We start from the raw sequence: 17769 nt of genomic DNA on the forward strand, positions 1-17769 counted from the left end.
TTAATTGTTCATTCAATAAACTTTATTTGAATTTTACTTTGGACAAGATTGCAGTCATAGAATCAGGAGACAGTAAAGGCAGAAATCCGATTGGTCAGGAAGATCCGCAGTCTGGAATGTGGAGGCAGAGTCATTATTGATAACAATACACAACGCGTTCCATTATTCTAACAAGATCCTGACATAGGCAATGGGGGGAGGGGTATAATCCTGGATATGGGGAGGGGGATAATCCCAGGGGGGAGGGGTATAATCCCAGATATGGAGGGGGGATAATCCTGGATATGGAGGGGTATAATCCCGGATATGGAGAGGGTTATAATCCCCGAAATGGAGGGGGGGAGGGGTATAATCCCCGATATTGAGGGGGAGGGGTATAATCCCAAATATGGAGGGGTATAATCCCAGATATGGAGGGGGGAGGGGTATAATGCCCGATATGGAGGGGCATAATCCTGGATATGGAGGGGTATAATCCCGAGGGGAGGGGTATAATCCCGGAAATGGAGGGGGGGATAATCCTGGATATGGAGGGGGAGCGGTATAATCCTGGATATGGAGGGGGGATAATCTCGGATATGGGGAGGGGGATAATCTCGAGAGGGGGGTAATCCTGGATATGGAGGGGGATAATCCCGGATATGGAGGGGTATAATCCCAGATACGGAGGGGGAGGGGTATAATCCCGGATATGGAGGGGTATAATCCCAGGTATGGAGGAGGGGTATAATCCGAGCGATCTATGCTTCTAAGGGCAGAGGAGACATCTGGGGGCTACAAGAGGACCTGTCACGAGCCATGTTGTTCATCCCTTGTGATACCAATAAAGTTGTTCCCCTCCCCCCCATGGAAAGGTGAACACATACGTAGGCCCCACCACCCTATGTGAGATATCTCCGCACACGTCACAGCATGAGTGATCATTCCAGCACCGGACCTCCCGTGTCCCTCCACACTGGTGACCTGGAAAGGCTTGTAAGGCATGACCTGTGGAGATGTTCAGGTCCCGTAGTTTGTGACGTGTGACATGTTGGGGAAATGTTCGCTCGGCCAATCATCATTCCATCAGACATCTGGCGGTTATATTGCCATTTTGTGTGTTAAGATTCAATAAAGTTTATTTCTTCCAAGAAATTTGCGTTTGAAAAACTGACATCAACCGTTGCAGCACCCGCCATTTTATTCTCCAGGGACTCTGCGTCATATAAGTATATAATGTTTGGGGGTCGAAGCAAAAAAACGTTGATTTATACACATGTGGGAAAAGTGTCAGCATTTTATTCTTCTCCTACCATCAATGGCCAACCCCGTCCCACACTTCATCCACGTCTTTGGGGACCTCTGATCTCCTTATGAACCGTTTCTTCCATGATGAAGATCAGCCATGGCGTATATCTGAGGTGTATATCAGGGGGTGCTTCTTCCCCACATGAGAGCTGGGATGTCCAGCAACATTCATCTAGAAGACATTTCCCGCACTCAAGGCACTAATACACCTCCAGGTTTGTGTGGGACCCCTGATGTCCAGGAAAACAGGACTTCAGTGAGGAACATTTCCCTCACTCAGGACAGGAAAGTGGCTTCTCCCCCGTGTGCAATCTCTGATGTCTGTAAAGATTGGACTTCTGTGTAAAACATTTCCCGCACTCAGGACAGGAATATGGCTTCTCCCCCGTGTGAGATCTCTGATGTGTGTAAAGATAGGGCTTCTGTGAAAAACATTTCCCGCACTCAGAACAGGAATATGGCTTATCACCTGTGTGAGATCTCTGATGTCTGGAAAGATCGCATTTCTGTGAATAACATTTCCCGCACTCAGGACAGGAATAAGGCTTCTTCCCCGTGTGATATCTCCGATGTCTGGAAAAATGGGATTTCTGTGAATAACATTTCCCACACTCCGGGCACGAATACGGCTTCTCCCCCATGTGAGATCTCTGATGCGTGTAAAGATGGGACTTCTGGGAAAAACATTTCCCGCACTCAGGACAAGAATATGGCTTTTCCCCCTTGTGAGATTTCTGATGTCTGAGAAGATCTGACTTGTGTAAAAAACATTTCCTGCACTCAGGACAAAAGTATGGCTTCTCCCCCGTGTGCAATCTTTGATGTGTGTAAAGATTGCCCTTCTGTGAAAAACATTTTCCGCACTCAAGACAGGCGTACGGTTTTTCCCCTGTGTGAGATCTTTGATGCTCATGAAGTTTGGATTCAAAACAGAAACATTTCCCGCACTCAGAACAGGAATACGGCTTATCACCTGTGTGAGATCTTTTATGTGCTTTAAGGTGGCATTTAAAACGGAAACATTTCCCGCACTCAGTGCAGGAGAACTTCTTGTCTGTTGGAAGGCCGGCCCGGTCCCGCACAGTCTGAGGTTCCTTAGGATACGAGGAATCTGATGGTCCATCTACACTGGGTGGGAACCGGTGCACATTTTTGGTTGAAGGGTCTTCTCCTGGACTATATTGGGACATAGTGGGGTCTTCTCCTGGACAAGGTTGGGACATAGTGGGGTCTTCTCCTGGACAATGTTGGAAGGGAGCCGGCTTTTCTCCTGGACTATACTGTGTGATGTCCTCATCTTCTACTTTCCAGTCTGGAGACAAAGTGAGACAATCTTCGCAGGTTTTTCTCAACTCCCGGCCATGGACTAAAATATAAAGACAAAGAGGATTACTAGACAGGAGCCCCACCAGAGGTCAGAGAGTGAGGAGGGGGGAAGACAACTAAGAAGAAGACTGGACTCATCCTGAGGACCACCATCATTGGGGTATTGGTTCCTCCCCCATTCTAAAGACCACCATCATTGGGCTATTGGTTCCTCCCCCATCCTGACCCTCAAGACCACCATCATTGGGGTATTGGCTCCTCCCCCATCCTGAAGACCACCATCATTGGGGTATTGGCTCCTCCCCCATCCTGAAGACCATCAATGGAGTATTGGCTCCTCCCCATCCTGAAGACCATCATCATTGGGGTAATGGCTCCTCCCCCATCCTGAACCTAAAGACCACCATTATTGGGTTACTGGCTCCTCCGCATCCTGAAAACCACCATCATTGGGGTATTGGCTCCTCCTTCATCCTAATGACCATCATTGGGTTATCAGGTCCTCCCTCATCCTGAAGACCAACATCATTGGGTTATTGGCTCCTCCTCCATCCTGACCCTGAAGACCACCATCATTTGGTTATTGGCTCCTCTCTCATCCTGAAAACCACCATCATTGGGTTATTGGCTCCTCCCCCATCCTGACGACCACCATCATTGGGTTATTGGCTCCTCCCCCATCCTGAAGCCCATCATCATTGGGGTATTGGCTCCTCCCTCATTATCACTGTCTGTTATCACCATGTAAAAGTCTGTGCTCCAATCATGAATGGATAGGGATAGTGAGGGTGGGAGGAGAACACCCGAGAGGAAGACTGGCTCATCCTGAAGACCATATATAATTTTGGGGAAGACCAATCAGGATGCAAGGCATCAAATGGGCACGGTTTGAGGACGTCATCACGTTAGGCAGAGTGCCCGCAAGGCACAAGGAGACCGCGGCTTGGGGAGTCTGCAGGGATTCTGTGTATTCGATGCAGGACTGATTGTATAACTATGTAAATGTTTTTCTGTTTTATCCATTTAATAAATATAACAGTGAGCACTATGTAGTCTCTTTATCTCTAGGAGCCGGAACTGGCCACTTAAAGGGGAGACCCCCCTCTACATGTCCCTGATGGATTTAGTGTTCCTGACCCACCTGTGCTGATCTCTGTAGGAGTGTCCTCCTGTATAAATGTCCCCGTTATTCCATCCTCCTCCATAGACTGCTGATCATCCCTCACATACACCTCTTCTTCTTCTGATTTCACCTCAACCTTTATATCTATCAGATCTTCACCCTAAACCAAGAGAAGGAGAGAAAATATCATCTGTAAAGTATAATCTACAAAGATGCTGCCACATCACTTACACAAGTCCATGTTCTAGATGTCCCACCTACCTGAGGATGGTGAGGGATGGTGTGACCTTCCTGTGTGGAATCCTGGGAATACAGAGGATGGGGACATCTCTCTGGTGGGTTCCTATAGCTGGATGACTCCACCATGGTGTCCTGGTACAGATCTTTGTGTCCTTCTGGAATCTCTGACTCCTCCATCACCCCATCCTCATCATCCTGCTCCTTTATCTCTTCTTTAATATTCACCTTTGTGGAATCCCAGGAATACAGAGGGCGGGGACATCTCTCTGGTGGGTTCCCATGACTGGATCCATCTACCTGATGATGGTGAGGGATGGTGTGACCTTCCTGTGTGGAATCCCAGGAATACAGAAGACAGGGACATCTCTCTGGTGGGTTCCCATGACTGGATCCATCTACCTGATGATGGTGAGGGATGGTGTGACTTTCCTGTGTGGAATCCTGGGAAAACAGAGGATGGGGACATCTCTCTGGCGGGTTCCCATGACTGGATCCATCTGTAGGAAACACACACACTGACTGAATCCATTGTTTCTATGTGTTTATCAGATGATGGGGGATCTAAGTGGAGCCTCCATACTGCTCTCTCCTTTCCAATAAAGTCTCCTCTTACCCGGTGATGTGAGGGGCGGCTGATTGTCCATCATGACGTCCTTGTAGAGATCCTTGTGTCCTTCTAAATACTCCCACTCCTCCATGGAGAAATAGACAGTGACACCCTGACACCTTATAGGAACCTGACACACAATGATACAATCACCATCCAGACACATCCCTTGTCTGTTACTGGAGAATGTCCCAGAATTCCCACCACTCACCTCTCCTGTCAGTAGATGGACCATCATGGTGGTCCGTTCCAGGATCTTCTGCTCTTTGTTCCTCTCAGGTATCGGAGAATGAGGGGGAGGCACCATGGTGGAGCTCTGGGTCCTGCTCAATCCTCCTGAGATTGGCTCCCCACTAGACTTCTTCACTACAACATAATCCTACAGATCAGGAGAAAGAGAAACCGATATCAATCATCTGACATCATCTACATGTCTACAAGAAGAACATGGTCTATTGGCCAGACTAGACCAGAGTGATGTCATGTGACCTCCCAGAATCCTCCTTACCTCTCCGGTCAGCAGGTAGATGATCTCCAGGGTGAGGTGTAGTATCTTCTCAGTCATGTGACTCTGGTCCTCCTCCATCCTCCTCTGGGCAGCTATGTGGTCTATACAGGTTTCGGCCTCGACAGGTAACTATAAGTAGTGATGATAGAAGTCATATAATTGGTCAGTATAGACTGAGGAGGTGAGAAGCTGATTAGTGGAAAAGGTGACGTCTCCACAATGAGGAGAATGTTCCGGCCCCGGAAGTGGGGGAATGTTCTGCCCCTGAAGGGGTTAATCTGGGTTCCCACACTATATATGTGTGTATCATCTGCTGGAGATAAAAGACGTCACAGTGACTATGAAGGAAGAGGACGGACGTGACGGTGGAGGAAGAGGACGGGCGTGACGGTGGAGGAAGAGGACGGGCGTGACGGTGGAGGAAGAGGACGGGCGTGACGGTGGAGGAAGAGGACGGGCGTGACGGTGGAGGAAGAGTACAGGCATGACAGTGGAGGAAGAGGAAAGACTTGACAACGGAGGAAGAGGACGGGAGCAACAGTGAATCAAGAGGATGGACATAACGGGGGGTTACTGGGTGTAAATATAAAATCAGATCTTATTACCTCTTCTGCTGCCACTTCCAGCAATGTCTCCTCTCTACTTCCTCCTGACTCACCTCTCACACGCTACTTCCGGTCTGTCCCTGACATCACTTCCTGTCTGTCCCTGACACTACTTCCTGTCTTCCATAGAGACTTCCTGTCTGGGTAGAAGTGAGATCCCCACCTTGTAGAGCTCAGAGGAACTGCAGCCCCGAGAACCGTCTGATAGTGTGACCCCGGCCTTGTGCTGGGTTTGTATGAACTGTATGTCCTCATAGAGGGGTCACCTCCACTCCCACCAAAGGTGACAGAAATATATGACTGACTAGTCCAGCCTCTCAGCCAGGGGTCCTCCAAAGGGTTCTATGGGTTCCTCCAAAGGGTTCTAGGGGTTCCTTCAAAGGGTTCTAGTGGTTCCTTCAGCAATGAACAATTTCTGTCTCTCAGTAACAACTGACAACAATGATCTGTAAGTGGGGCAGTCTTCCCACTGATGACCATGTAAGAATGTCCTTCCCCCACTGACCACTGATATAAGGGGGTCCTTCTTCCATCGGTCACCAATGTAAGGGACCACTACACTGACCACTGATATAAGGGGGTCCTTCTCCCATCGGTCACCAATGTAAGGGACCACTACACTGACCACTGATATAAGTGGGTCCTTCTCCCATTGGTCACCAATGTAAGGGACCACTACACTGACCACTGATATAAGGGGGGGGGCCTTCTCCCATCGGTCACCAATGTAAGGGACCACTACACTGATCACTGATATAAGGGGTCCTTCTCCCATTGGTCACCAATGTAAGGGACCACTACACTGACCACTGATATAAGGGGGGGCCTTTTTCTATCGGTCACCAATGTAAGGGACCACTACACTGACCACTGATATAAGGGGTCCTTCTCCCATTGGTAACCAATGTAAGGGACCATTACACTGACCACTGCTATAAGGGGGTCCTTCTCCCATCGGTCACCAATGTAAGGGACCTCTACACTGACTACTGATATAAGGGGGTCCTTCTCCCATTGGTCATCAATGTAAAGGGCCACTACATTGACCACTGATATAAGGGGGACCTTTAATGGCCTCCCAGTCTTAGTCCGTAGGGTTCAATATTGAGTTGGCCCGCCCTTTCCACGCACATGACTTTTAATGGCCTCCCAGTCTTTGTCCGTAGGGTTCAATATTGGGTTGGCCCCGCCCTTTGCAGCTATAACAGCTTCAACTCTTCTGGGAAGGCTGTCCACGAGGTTTAGGAGGGTGTCTATGGGAAGGTTGGACCATTCTTCCAGAAGCACATTTGTCAGGTCAGGCACTGATGTCGGGGGAGGAGGCCTGGCTCGCAGTCTCCGCTCTCATTCATCCCAAAGGTGTTCTATGGGGTTGAGGTCAGGACTCTGTGCAGGCCAGTCAAGTTCCTCCACCCCAAACTCGCTCCTCCATTTCTTTATGGACCTTGCTTTGTGCACTGGTGTGCAGTCATGTTGGAAAGGGAATGGAACGGGAAGGGGCCCAAACTCTTCCCACAAAGTTGGGAGTATGAAATTGTCCAAAATGTCGCCTTAAGAGTTCCCTTCACTTGAACTAGGGGGCCAAGCCCACACCATAATCCCCCCTCCACCAAACTTTACACATGGCACAATGCAGTCAAGCAAGTACCGTTCTCCTGGCAACTGCCAAACCCAGACACGTCCATCGGATTGCCAGAAAGAGAAGCGTGATTGGTCCCTCCAGAGAACATGTGTCAGGAATGGACTCAGCACTGGTGGTGGGACTCGCCTGCCGTGTGGGCTGCAGCACCAGAGCTGACCAGCGGGTGCTCTCAGCACTGGTGGTGGGACTCACCTGCCGTGTGGGCTGCAGTACCAGAGCTGACCAGCGGGTGCTCTTAGCAGCCAGAAGCTCACAATCAGCCAAACCTGGGGCTGATTGCAGAAAGGTGTATATAAGGCTTGACCAGGCCTGTGCTCTGGGCCTTGGTGTATGGTTTCCCATGAGCCTCAGTACCTGGTATCGTGTGTTCCTGCTTTGTTGCTGACCCGGCTTGATTCTGACCTCTGCTGACCGTCTCCTGCTGAACCCCTGGCTTGCCTGACCATCCTTCTGCCTGATCCCCTGTACCGCACTGTCCGTGAGTTACTGAACCCGGTTTGTGACCTTGACCATTCTCTGCCTGCTCCTTTTGGTACCTTGCTGCCCGCACGTTGCTGACTTGGCCCGTCTGACCACGCTAACTACTCTGCCATCCATCCATCCTGCACGGATCCAGCCGTACCTGCACATACCTCTGGCGGACCCCTCTACCACTAGCAGGTGTACTCAGGGGCCGCGACCTGGTTCCTGTCTGCTCCAAGTCCATCCCCACCATCAGGGGCCCTGGTGAATAAGCAGACTGGGACTTAGACTCCGCGCCCTGGGGAATCCTGTCCTGGGGACCACTAGAGGTACCACCAAACGGTCATTACAGAACCCTACGGCCGGCCTGACCGTTCCACCACTCCAGCCCTGACTACGCCTGTGTTCCTGCACCTCCTAAAGATTAGTGGAAGGTTGGTTTGCTCACTGTGCGTTTATATAGATATATATCTGGGTGGCTAATAATAAACTGTATTATATTGTACCTGAGACCTGCGTTTCCCTGTGTCAGTCCACACCTTTCTGGTCATTCCTTGATTCCTGACAACATGTCTCCCCTGCTCTAGAGTCCAGTGGCGGTGTGCTTTACACCACGGCATCCAATGCTTTGCATTGCACTTGTTGATGGAAGGCTTGGATGCAGCTGCTTGGCCATGGTAACCCATTCCATGAAGCTCTCTACACACTGTTGTTGGGCTCATTTGAAGGCCACACCAAGTTTGGAGGTCTTTAGCTATTGACTCTGCAGACAGTTGGCGACTTCTGTGCACTGTGCGCTTCAGCATGCGCTGACCCCGCCCTGTCATGTGACGTGGCCTACCACTTGGTGGCTGAGTGGCTGTTGTTCCCAGTTTGGGAATAATCCCACTAACAGTTGAGCGTGGAATATTTAGTAGCCAGGAAATGTCACGGATGGACTCTTTGCACAGGTGACCACCTATTAGGGGACCACGCTTGGAGTCACTGAGCTCCTAAGAGTGACCCATTCTTTCACCAATGTTTGTAGAAGCAGTCTGCATGCCTAGGGGCTTGATTGTATACACCTGTGTCCATGGAGGGGATTGGAGCACCGGAATCACATGATTGGAGGGGATTGGAACACCTGAATCACATGATATGGAGGGGATTGGAACACCTGAATCACATGATATGGAGGGGATTGAAACACCCGAATCACATGATATGGAGGGGATTGGAACACGTGAATCACATGATTGGGAGGGGATTGGAACACCTGAATCACATGATTGGGAGGGGATTGGAACACCTGAATCACATGATATGGAGGGATTGGAACACCTGAATCACATGATATGGAAGGGATTGGAGCACCTGAATCACATGATTGGGAGGGTTGGAGCACCTGAATCACATGATTGGGAGGGGATTGGAGCACCTGAATCATATGATTGGGAGGGGATTGGAGCACCTGAATCACATGATTGGGAGGGGTGGCAATACTCGGGGCAATATAGTTGTAGCGGGGCCATTGCTGTTTCCCTTTTAAGACTGCATGTTGTCAGAAGGAATCTGATTGGCTCAGCACTCAGCAGTACTGGAGGCTTTGTGGGAGTTGCAGTTTCATCACAGAGGTAGACAATGTAACTTTATACTGCACAGGACTACAGGGACCAGGATGCTTTGCAAGGAGGAAGGGGGAGGAGCCTCATGTCCCTTTGCAGAGGACATGTGGGATCTGGTCTACATCCCCTACTGTTGAAGTACACTGACACTGTTTCCAGAACAGCAGAGGTTGCTAAGGACAATGGTTATCTACAGCAACTGAGGTCAGCAGCAACTGTGATCATTTGTACCAGTCACCCACGATGGCAGTTACCGATGGCAACAACATCTCCCACCGCAGAGAGAGACCAGAGTGTTGGAGGCATGTGACCATCCCAGGTGAGGCACCTCAGAGATTGTGCAGCACCGACAAGTGACAACAGGAAGACACTAGTCAGAGAGACAGACCCCCATTCATCATCCCTTCAAGGAGTTCACCCCTGGAGACTGTTCTTCTTGGATGTGGTGAGCAACTGCTAACCTGTGACATGTCAGTCCCTAAGAGCGCTCCACCAATTCACGAACACAGTCCTGTGCAACACATAGACTCACACAGTGTTTCAATCCCACAGTATACAAGTGAATGTGGGACTGAGCCTAAAGAGACGTCAGTATTGCTGGGGACATATTACTGGGGACAGTGTATCTGGGAACACATTGCTGGGGACATATTACTGGGGACAGTGTATCCGGGGACATATTGCTGGGGACATATTACTGGGGACATATTGCTGGGGACAGTGTATCTGGGGACATATTACTGGGGACAGTGTATCTGGGGACATATTGCTGGGGATAGTGTATCTGGGGACACATTGCTGGGGACAGTGTATCTGGGGACACATTGCTGGGGACATATTACTGGGGACAGTGTATCTGGGGACATATTGCTGGGGGCAATATTGCTGGGTGTTGGACCTGAGAAGTCGGTATCATCAGATCCCCATGCATCCAGACGACCGAGAGAAAACGTCTTTCATCTGCCCTGTGGGGTTCTTTGAGTTTGAGCGGATGCTGCAAGGTCTGTCTAGAGCCCCTGCTACCTTCCAGCATTTGATGGAAAGGACTGTTGGTGACATGAATCTGATTGAAGTACTGGTGTATCTAGATGACATAATTGTCTTTGGACGTACTATGGAAGAACATGAGGAGTGTCTGGAGAAGGTCCTAAGACGACTCTATGAAGAAGGGTTGAAGCTGTCTCTTGAGAAGTGCCAGTTTTACCAGTCATCAGTCACCTACCTTGGGCATGTTGTCTCAACCGAGGGAGTTGCAACTGACCCCAAGACATTGGAAGCTATCACCACATGGCCCAGGCCCCGAAATGTGCAAGAGTTGAGGTCATTTCTGGGGTTCTGCTCTTACTACAGGAGGTTTGTGGAAGGATTCACCAAGATACCGAGACCTCTCACTGGACTTCTGCAGGCTGGTGAAGATGATAGGCCTCAGAGGGAGTCCTGCAAGCTAACGGAGTGAGAAAGTCTCCAGAGTCCATAGAGGGAGAGTGGTCTGATCAATGCGAACAAGTATTCCTTCGATTGAAGTGAAGCTTGAAGAATGTCCCAGTCTTAGCCTATGCTGACCCCAGCAAGCCCTATGAGCTCCATGTTGATGCCAGCAGAGATGGACTGGGTGGTGTGTTGTATCAAGAATGTGATGGATGTTTGAGACCTGTCACTTATGTGAGTCGAAGCCTTACTCCATCTGAGAGCAACTACCCTACCCACAAATTGGAATTCTTGGCATTGAAATGGGCTGTCGTGGACAAGTTGAAAGAATATATGGTGCAGTCTTTGAGGTCAAGACAGATAAACAACCCGCTCACATATGTCCTTACCACGGCTAAACTGGATTCCACGGGACATCGATGGTTGGCAGCACATTCCAGTTTCCGTTTCAGCTTAAAGTATCGACCTGGAGTTGGAAATAGAGATGCTGATGCTCTGTCAAGAAGAACCCATGACCAAGGAGTTGCTAAGGAAGAGTGGACTCAACTGATGACAGAAGGTGTTCAGGCTTTGGGTCAAGGGATTGAGTACCAATGTTGAGGAACAACGGGGGCTGAAACCCTTGGAGCAACCACTGTTGGAGTCCCAAGGCTCTACTGTGACCTAACCCAAGTGCGGAATGAGGGACTGCCTGCCCTTTCCAAGAAAGACTTGAGAAAGGATCAAACAGATGATCCTCTTTGTCATCTGACTTTGAAAGCTTTGGAGAGTGGTCACCCAGAACTTTTGCTAGTAGCAGACTCCCCAAAGGAGGTTGGATTGGTTCACAAGGAGTGGAATCGACTGCAGTTGTCAGATGGGGTGGTCTACCGAAGGGGCCCCTCGGATGACTCGGAAGAAACTTGGCAACTGTTCCTCCCAGAAAAGCATAGGGGGACAGTGCTGAATGCATTACACGATGTGCATGGGCATTTGGGATCTGATAGAACATTCAAGTTAGTTAGGGATTGTTTCTACTGGCCATGTATGTGAGCTGAAATTGAAAGCTACTGTCACTCCTGTCTTCACTGCATCCAGAGGAAGACTTTGCCCACCAGAGCTACCCCAATGGGCCACCTACAAAGTCAAGGCCCCATGGACCTGGTGTGCATTGATTTCTTGTGTTTGGAACCTGATACGAGTGGTCAAGGGAACATATTGGAAGTGACTGACCATTTCACCCGCTATGCCCAAGACTATCCAACGAGGGACCACCAAGCTGTTACAGTCGCCAACGTGTTAGTAGAGAAATTCTTTGTTCACTATGGGCTGCCCCAGAGAATTCATTCCGATCAAGGAAGAGACTTTGACAGCAGACTCATTTAAACAGCTATTCGATCTCTTGGGCATTAAAAAATCAAGAACGACACCTTACCACCCTCAAGGGGATCCTCAACCAGAGAGGTTTAATCGTACACTCCTTGACATGCTTGGAACCCTCCCATCTGACAGAAAACAGTACTGGAGTAGACATATCTCCGCGGTGGTTCATGCCTATAATAGTACTGAAAATGACGCAACGGGTTACTCACCATATAGACTTATGTTTGGAAGAGAAGCTCGCCTACCAGTGGACTTGGCGTTCGGAATCTCGATAGAACTTCAGCTACGTCCCACAGGGGTTATGTGGATAGGCTCAGAAAGAACCTGAAGACAGTCTATGAGAAGGCGCAGGACGCTTCTGATAACAGAGGTCAGTGGAACAAGAAGAATTATGACCTAAAAGTTCGGATACATGATTTACAGCCAGGTGACAAGGTGTTGCTATGGATTCTAGGCCCTTCTGGAAAGCATAAGTTAGCTGATCGGTGGAGTTCTCAACAATACGTCATTTGCAGACAGCTCTCTGGCCTGCCTGTATACCAAATCCGGCCTGATGGCAAGACAGGGCCCTTAAAGACCTGGCATCAAAACCATCTACTGCCCCTGAGTGAAGCTGTCAGAATACCTGTGAGAACTTCATCATCCAAACCATCTTTTTCAAGGCAAGTTCCCGTCACCAGGTCTCAATTTCTACCATCAGATGAGGCTGCAGTTGGAGGAGATGATAGTGATGATGATCTGGAGGTTGGATGGTTGTGGCCACCTGAGTCCATGGATGCCACTCCATCCATGTCCATTGCTAACCAGCACTCAGGCATGCTTCTGCCCGATGCACCTGAATTCATACCTTGGGAAAACACAGAGCTAGTAGAGGAAGACTATCCATTAGTCTCTGAACCCGATGAGGAAATTCTAGATGAGCATGCCTCTCGATCTGAAGGACTTTCTGAGGAAAGCCACCTTGGACCTGATGAAGAACCCTGTGAAGAGAAGCACCTTGAACCCAAAGAACAGAGTTAAGAGAACAGTGAGACCCCCACTTAGAACAAATGACACCCCTGGAGCCAGCTCAGAAGAAACCTCTATTACTCCAGAAGAAGAGATAATTGAGTCCCCTCAACCTGTACTACTAGAAAATAATTCTGCAGATGAATGTCCTTCATGGCTTCTAGAATTAAGGTCTAAGCGACTGGTGCGACCTCCTCAGAGACTCACTTACGACTTATCTGGTAATAGCACAGAAGAAGCTGTAACTACTGTGCGAAGATAACCTGAGGTGTCCACCATGTCCATAGACGTATCAAAAGGACTTGAGTCCTCCCCAGGCCATCAGCACACCTTGGTGGAATGTCCCCCTACCCACCTCATTTGGTAAGAGCTACCTTCTCATAGAAAGGGTGTATAATTTGAAAAGTCATGTGTAATTTTTGCTAAACTGTTGAAATTTGTATATACAGAGTTATCCTTTGGGAGGACCCAAAGATTTAAGTGGGGGGAGAGTGTAGCGGGGCCGTTGCTGTTTCCCTTTTTAAAGAACTGTTTCCCTTTTAAGACTGCATGTTGTCAGAAAGGGTTTGATTGGCTCAGCTCTCAGCAGTACTAGAGTGTTTGTGGGAGTTGCAGTTTCATCCCTTCCCCAACCCCCCTCCAATGGTGGAAATGGCCAAACCCCAAACGACGAGGCTCAGGGAAACCTTCCCCAACCCCCGCCAATGGTGGAAATGGGCAAACACCAAATGACAAGGCTCAGGGAAACCTTCCCCAACCCCCCTCCAATGGTGGAAATGGCCAAATGACAAGGCTCAGGGAAACCTTCCCCAACCCTCCTCCAATGGTGGAATCCTTTGTCCCAGAGACCAGCAGGCCCTTCTGGAACATTCTGGGGAAGGATAAGACTACGTGAGTATAATATCTCCATTATTTGTACAAAACCGCACCTGATGATGAAAACCAAAGGGGTCAAAATACACTTTGCAGGAGGAGCATGAAAAATCCCTGCCAGTGATTTCCTATGAACGTCAGTGCCATCTAGTGGCCATAATGAGGTATTTTCCTGAAATAATGCCATCTGCCAAAAAATATTGCGATACAGAATTCTGGACACTAGGTGGAGCCAATGATCATAGGAAATCGCAGAGTACGATCTGGCCAATATTGGTCCTGGCTGGACGAAGGTGCGCCCCTTCCCAGCAACTTGTCTTTTCTTTTTCATAATCAACCTCTAAGTCTGCAAACCACAAAATTCACTCAGCCAATGACAGGTAAGGACGCCATTTTTATTTGCTTTAATGTGCTTCTTCCCCACATGAGAGCTGGGATGTGCAGCAACATTCATCTAGAAGACATTTCCCGCACTCAAGGCACTAATACCTCCAGGGTATTGTGGGAATCCAGGAAGACAGGACATTTCCCTCACTCAGGACAGGAACGTGACTTCTCCCCCTTGTGAGATCTCTGATGTCTGGAAAGATGGGACTTTAGTGAAAAACATTTCCCGCACTCAGGACAGGGAAGTAGCTTCTTCTTCGTGTGAGATCTCTGATGTCTGGAAAAATTAGACTTATCAGAAAAACATTTTCCGCACTCCAGACAGGAAAATGGCTTCTCCCCCTTGTGCAGTCTCTGATGATAATGAAGACAGGTCTTATCTGAATAACATTTCCCGCACTCAGGACAGGAAAACGGCTTCTCACCCGTGTGAGACCTCTCATGCACAACAAGTAATGACTTGCGTTTAAAACATTTCCCGCACTCGAGACAGGAAAATGGTTTCTCCTGCGTGTGATACCTCTGATGTGTGACAAGTTTTGATTTTATTGCAAAACATTTTCCGCACTCAGGACAAGAATATGGTTTCTCACCTGTGTGCAATCTCTGATGTCTATAAAGATAGGACTTCCCTGAAAAACATTTCCCGCACTCAGGACAGGAATACGGCTTCTCTCCCGTGTGAGACATTTGATGTGTAACCAGTTGTAATTTTTCTACAAAACATTTCCCGCACTCAGAACAGGAATACGGCTTCTCACTTGTGTGCAATTTCAGATGTCTATAAAGACTTAACTTCCCCGAAAAACATTTCCCGCACTCAGAACAATAATACGGATTTTCTTCTGTGTGAGATCTCTGATGTATGGAAAGATGGGACTTGTTAAAAAAACATTTCCCACACTCAAGGCAGAAATGTGACTTCTCTCCAGTGTGAGATCTTTGATGTAGGGAAAGATAGGACTTCTTTGAGAAACATTTCCCGCACTCAGGACAAGGATACGGCTTCTCCCCCAAGTGAGATCTTTGATGCTCAATAAGATTGAATTGAAACCGGAAACACTTCCCGCACTCAGTGCAGGAGAAGCTCTTCCCTGTTGGAAGGCCGGCCCGGTCCCGCACAGTCTGAGGTTCTTCAGGATACGAGGAATCCGATGGTCCATCTACACTGGGTGGTGCCAGATGGACATTGGAGGGAGCCGGGTTTTCTCCTGGACTATACTGTGTGATGTCCTCATCTTCTACTTTCCAGTCTGGAGACAAAGTGAGACAATCCTCGGAGGTTTTCCTCATCTCCCGACCATGGACTAAAATACAAAGACAAAGAGGATTAATAGACAGGAGCTGATTGGTTCCCCCAAACCAGGACTCTGCCCACATCAGGCAGCTTGGTCTCTAAGGAGCTTACAAGGTGAATGATTCCTTTTGAGCTCCAGGCTCTTGTCAGACAGAGAGAGATCCAATGAGAACTTTATTATCTGGACCAATCAGTGAGCAGCATGGGTGGAGGAATGGATTTAGTGTTCATGACCCACCTGTGCTGATCTGTGTAGGAGTGTCCTCCTCTATAAATGTCCCCATTATTCCATCCTCCTCCATAGACTGCTGATCATCCCTCACATACGCCTCTTCTTCTGATTTCACCTCAAATTCTATATCGATTGGATCTCCACTCTACATCAAGAGAAGGAGAGAAAATATCATCTGTAAGATAGAAGATTTATTATTGTGACATCACATAGAAAATCCGCACATCGTCTCCATGAGTCCATGTTCTAGACTCTCCGTCCCACCAACCTTGTAATAGTGAGGGATGGTATGACCTTCCTGTGTGGAATCCCGGGAATTCAGGGGACAGGGACATCTCTCTGGTGGGTTCCTGGTATTAGGTGGCTCCATCATATCCTTGTGTCCTTCTGAAAACTCCTCCATCACTCCATACTCCTCATCCTCCTCTTTATACTCTTCTTTAACATCAATATTATCATCCCCGAGGATTCCACTCTGAATATATAATAAAACATTCAATGTAACAAACATGCTGTGTATAAATCACAACTACCAATAATTGTCAATCATCTACCTGATGATGGTGAGGGATGGTGTGACCTTCCTGTGTGGAATCCCAGGAAAACAGAGGACAGGGACATCTCTCTGGTAGATTCCTGTTATTAGGTGGCTCCATCATGTCCTTGTGTCCTTCTGAAAGTTCCTCCATCACTCCATACTCCTCATCCTCCTCTTTATACTCTTCTTTAATAACAATATTTTCATCCCCGAGGATTCCACTCTGAATATATAATAAAACATTCATTGTAACAAACATGCCATGAATAAATCATAACTATCAGTGATTGTTCCTCATCTACCTGATGATGGTGAGGGATGGTGTGACCTTCCTGTGTGGATTCCCGGGAATACAGAGGACGGGAACATCTCTCTGGTGGGTTCCCATGACTGGATCCAACTGTAGGAAACACACACACTGACTGAATCCATTGTTTCTATGTGTTTAACAGATGATGGGGGATCTAGGTGGAGCCTCCGTACTGCTCTCTCCTTTCCAATAAAGTCTCCTCTTACCCGGTGATGTGAGGGGCGGCTGATTGTTCATCATGACAACCTTGTAGAGGTCCTTGTGTCCTTCTAAATACTCCTTCTCCTCCATGGACTGGAATGGCCTGTTCGTGTTCTTCAGATGTGTCGCTTTTCCACCAATCACCTTTTTCGTCTTTCCTATTGTATCATATAACTGCTATTAGGTGCGGGGGATGGGGGGTTCATGTAGATACTATACAAACTTTGAATAGAATAAACAAAAATATTCCTCTATTTATATGTGTGTATCATTATCTGCTGGAGATAAAAGACGCCACAGTGACTATGGAGGAAGAGGACGGATGTGACTGAGGAGGAAGAGGACGGGCGTGACGGCGGAGGGAGAGGACGGGCGTGACGGCGGAGGGAGAGGACGGGCATGACGGCAGTGGAAGAGTACGGGCTTGACGGCGGAGGAAGAGGACGGACGTGACGGTGGAGGAAGAGGACGGACGTGACAGGGGGTTACTGGGTGTAAATATAAAATAAGATCTTATTACCTCCTCTGCTGCCACTTCCAGCAATGTCTCCTCTCCACTTCCTCCCGACTCACCTCTTATCCAGAACTTCATATTTATACCTGACATCACTTCCTGTCTTCCATAGAGACTTCCTGTCTGGGTAGAAGTGAGATCCCCACCTTGTGGAACTCAGAGGAACTGCAGCCCCGAGAACCATCTGGTAGTGTGACCCCGGCCTTTTGCTGGGT

General features: G+C 48.5%; 2 protein-coding genes across 2 annotated transcripts; both read right to left on the reverse strand.

The window, feature by feature from the left end:
• On the reverse strand, positions 1-5769 carry LOC149455997 (uncharacterized). Its single transcript, XM_089685617.1, has 6 exons — positions 5697-5769; positions 5092-5220; positions 4590-4962; positions 3998-4473; positions 3755-3896; positions 1-111 (listed from the first exon to the last, which is right to left on the reverse strand). The coding sequence occupies exons 2-6, from the start codon at positions 5167-5169 to the stop codon at positions 95-97; spliced, it is 1086 nt and encodes a 361-aa protein (XP_089541743.1). The 5' UTR covers positions 5170-5220; positions 5697-5769; the 3' UTR covers positions 1-94.
• On the reverse strand, positions 1-17738 carry LOC149455998 (uncharacterized). Its single transcript, XM_089685640.1, has 9 exons — positions 17561-17738; positions 17046-17198; positions 16832-16929; positions 16546-16752; positions 16260-16466; positions 15998-16136; positions 14755-15769; positions 3751-3764; positions 1-2281 (listed from the first exon to the last, which is right to left on the reverse strand). The coding sequence occupies exons 2-9, from the start codon at positions 17128-17130 to the stop codon at positions 1560-1562; spliced, it is 2487 nt and encodes an 828-aa protein (XP_089541766.1). The 5' UTR covers positions 17131-17198; positions 17561-17738; the 3' UTR covers positions 1-1559.
• Positions 17739-17769: the final 31 nt, after the last annotated feature.

Source organism: Staurois parvus, unplaced genomic scaffold (assembly GCF_062004578.1).
Source record: "Staurois parvus isolate SC_StPar_1 unplaced genomic scaffold, SC_StPar_1.0 ptg000380l, whole genome shotgun sequence".
Taxonomy (NCBI): domain Eukaryota; kingdom Metazoa; phylum Chordata; class Amphibia; order Anura; family Ranidae; genus Staurois; species Staurois parvus.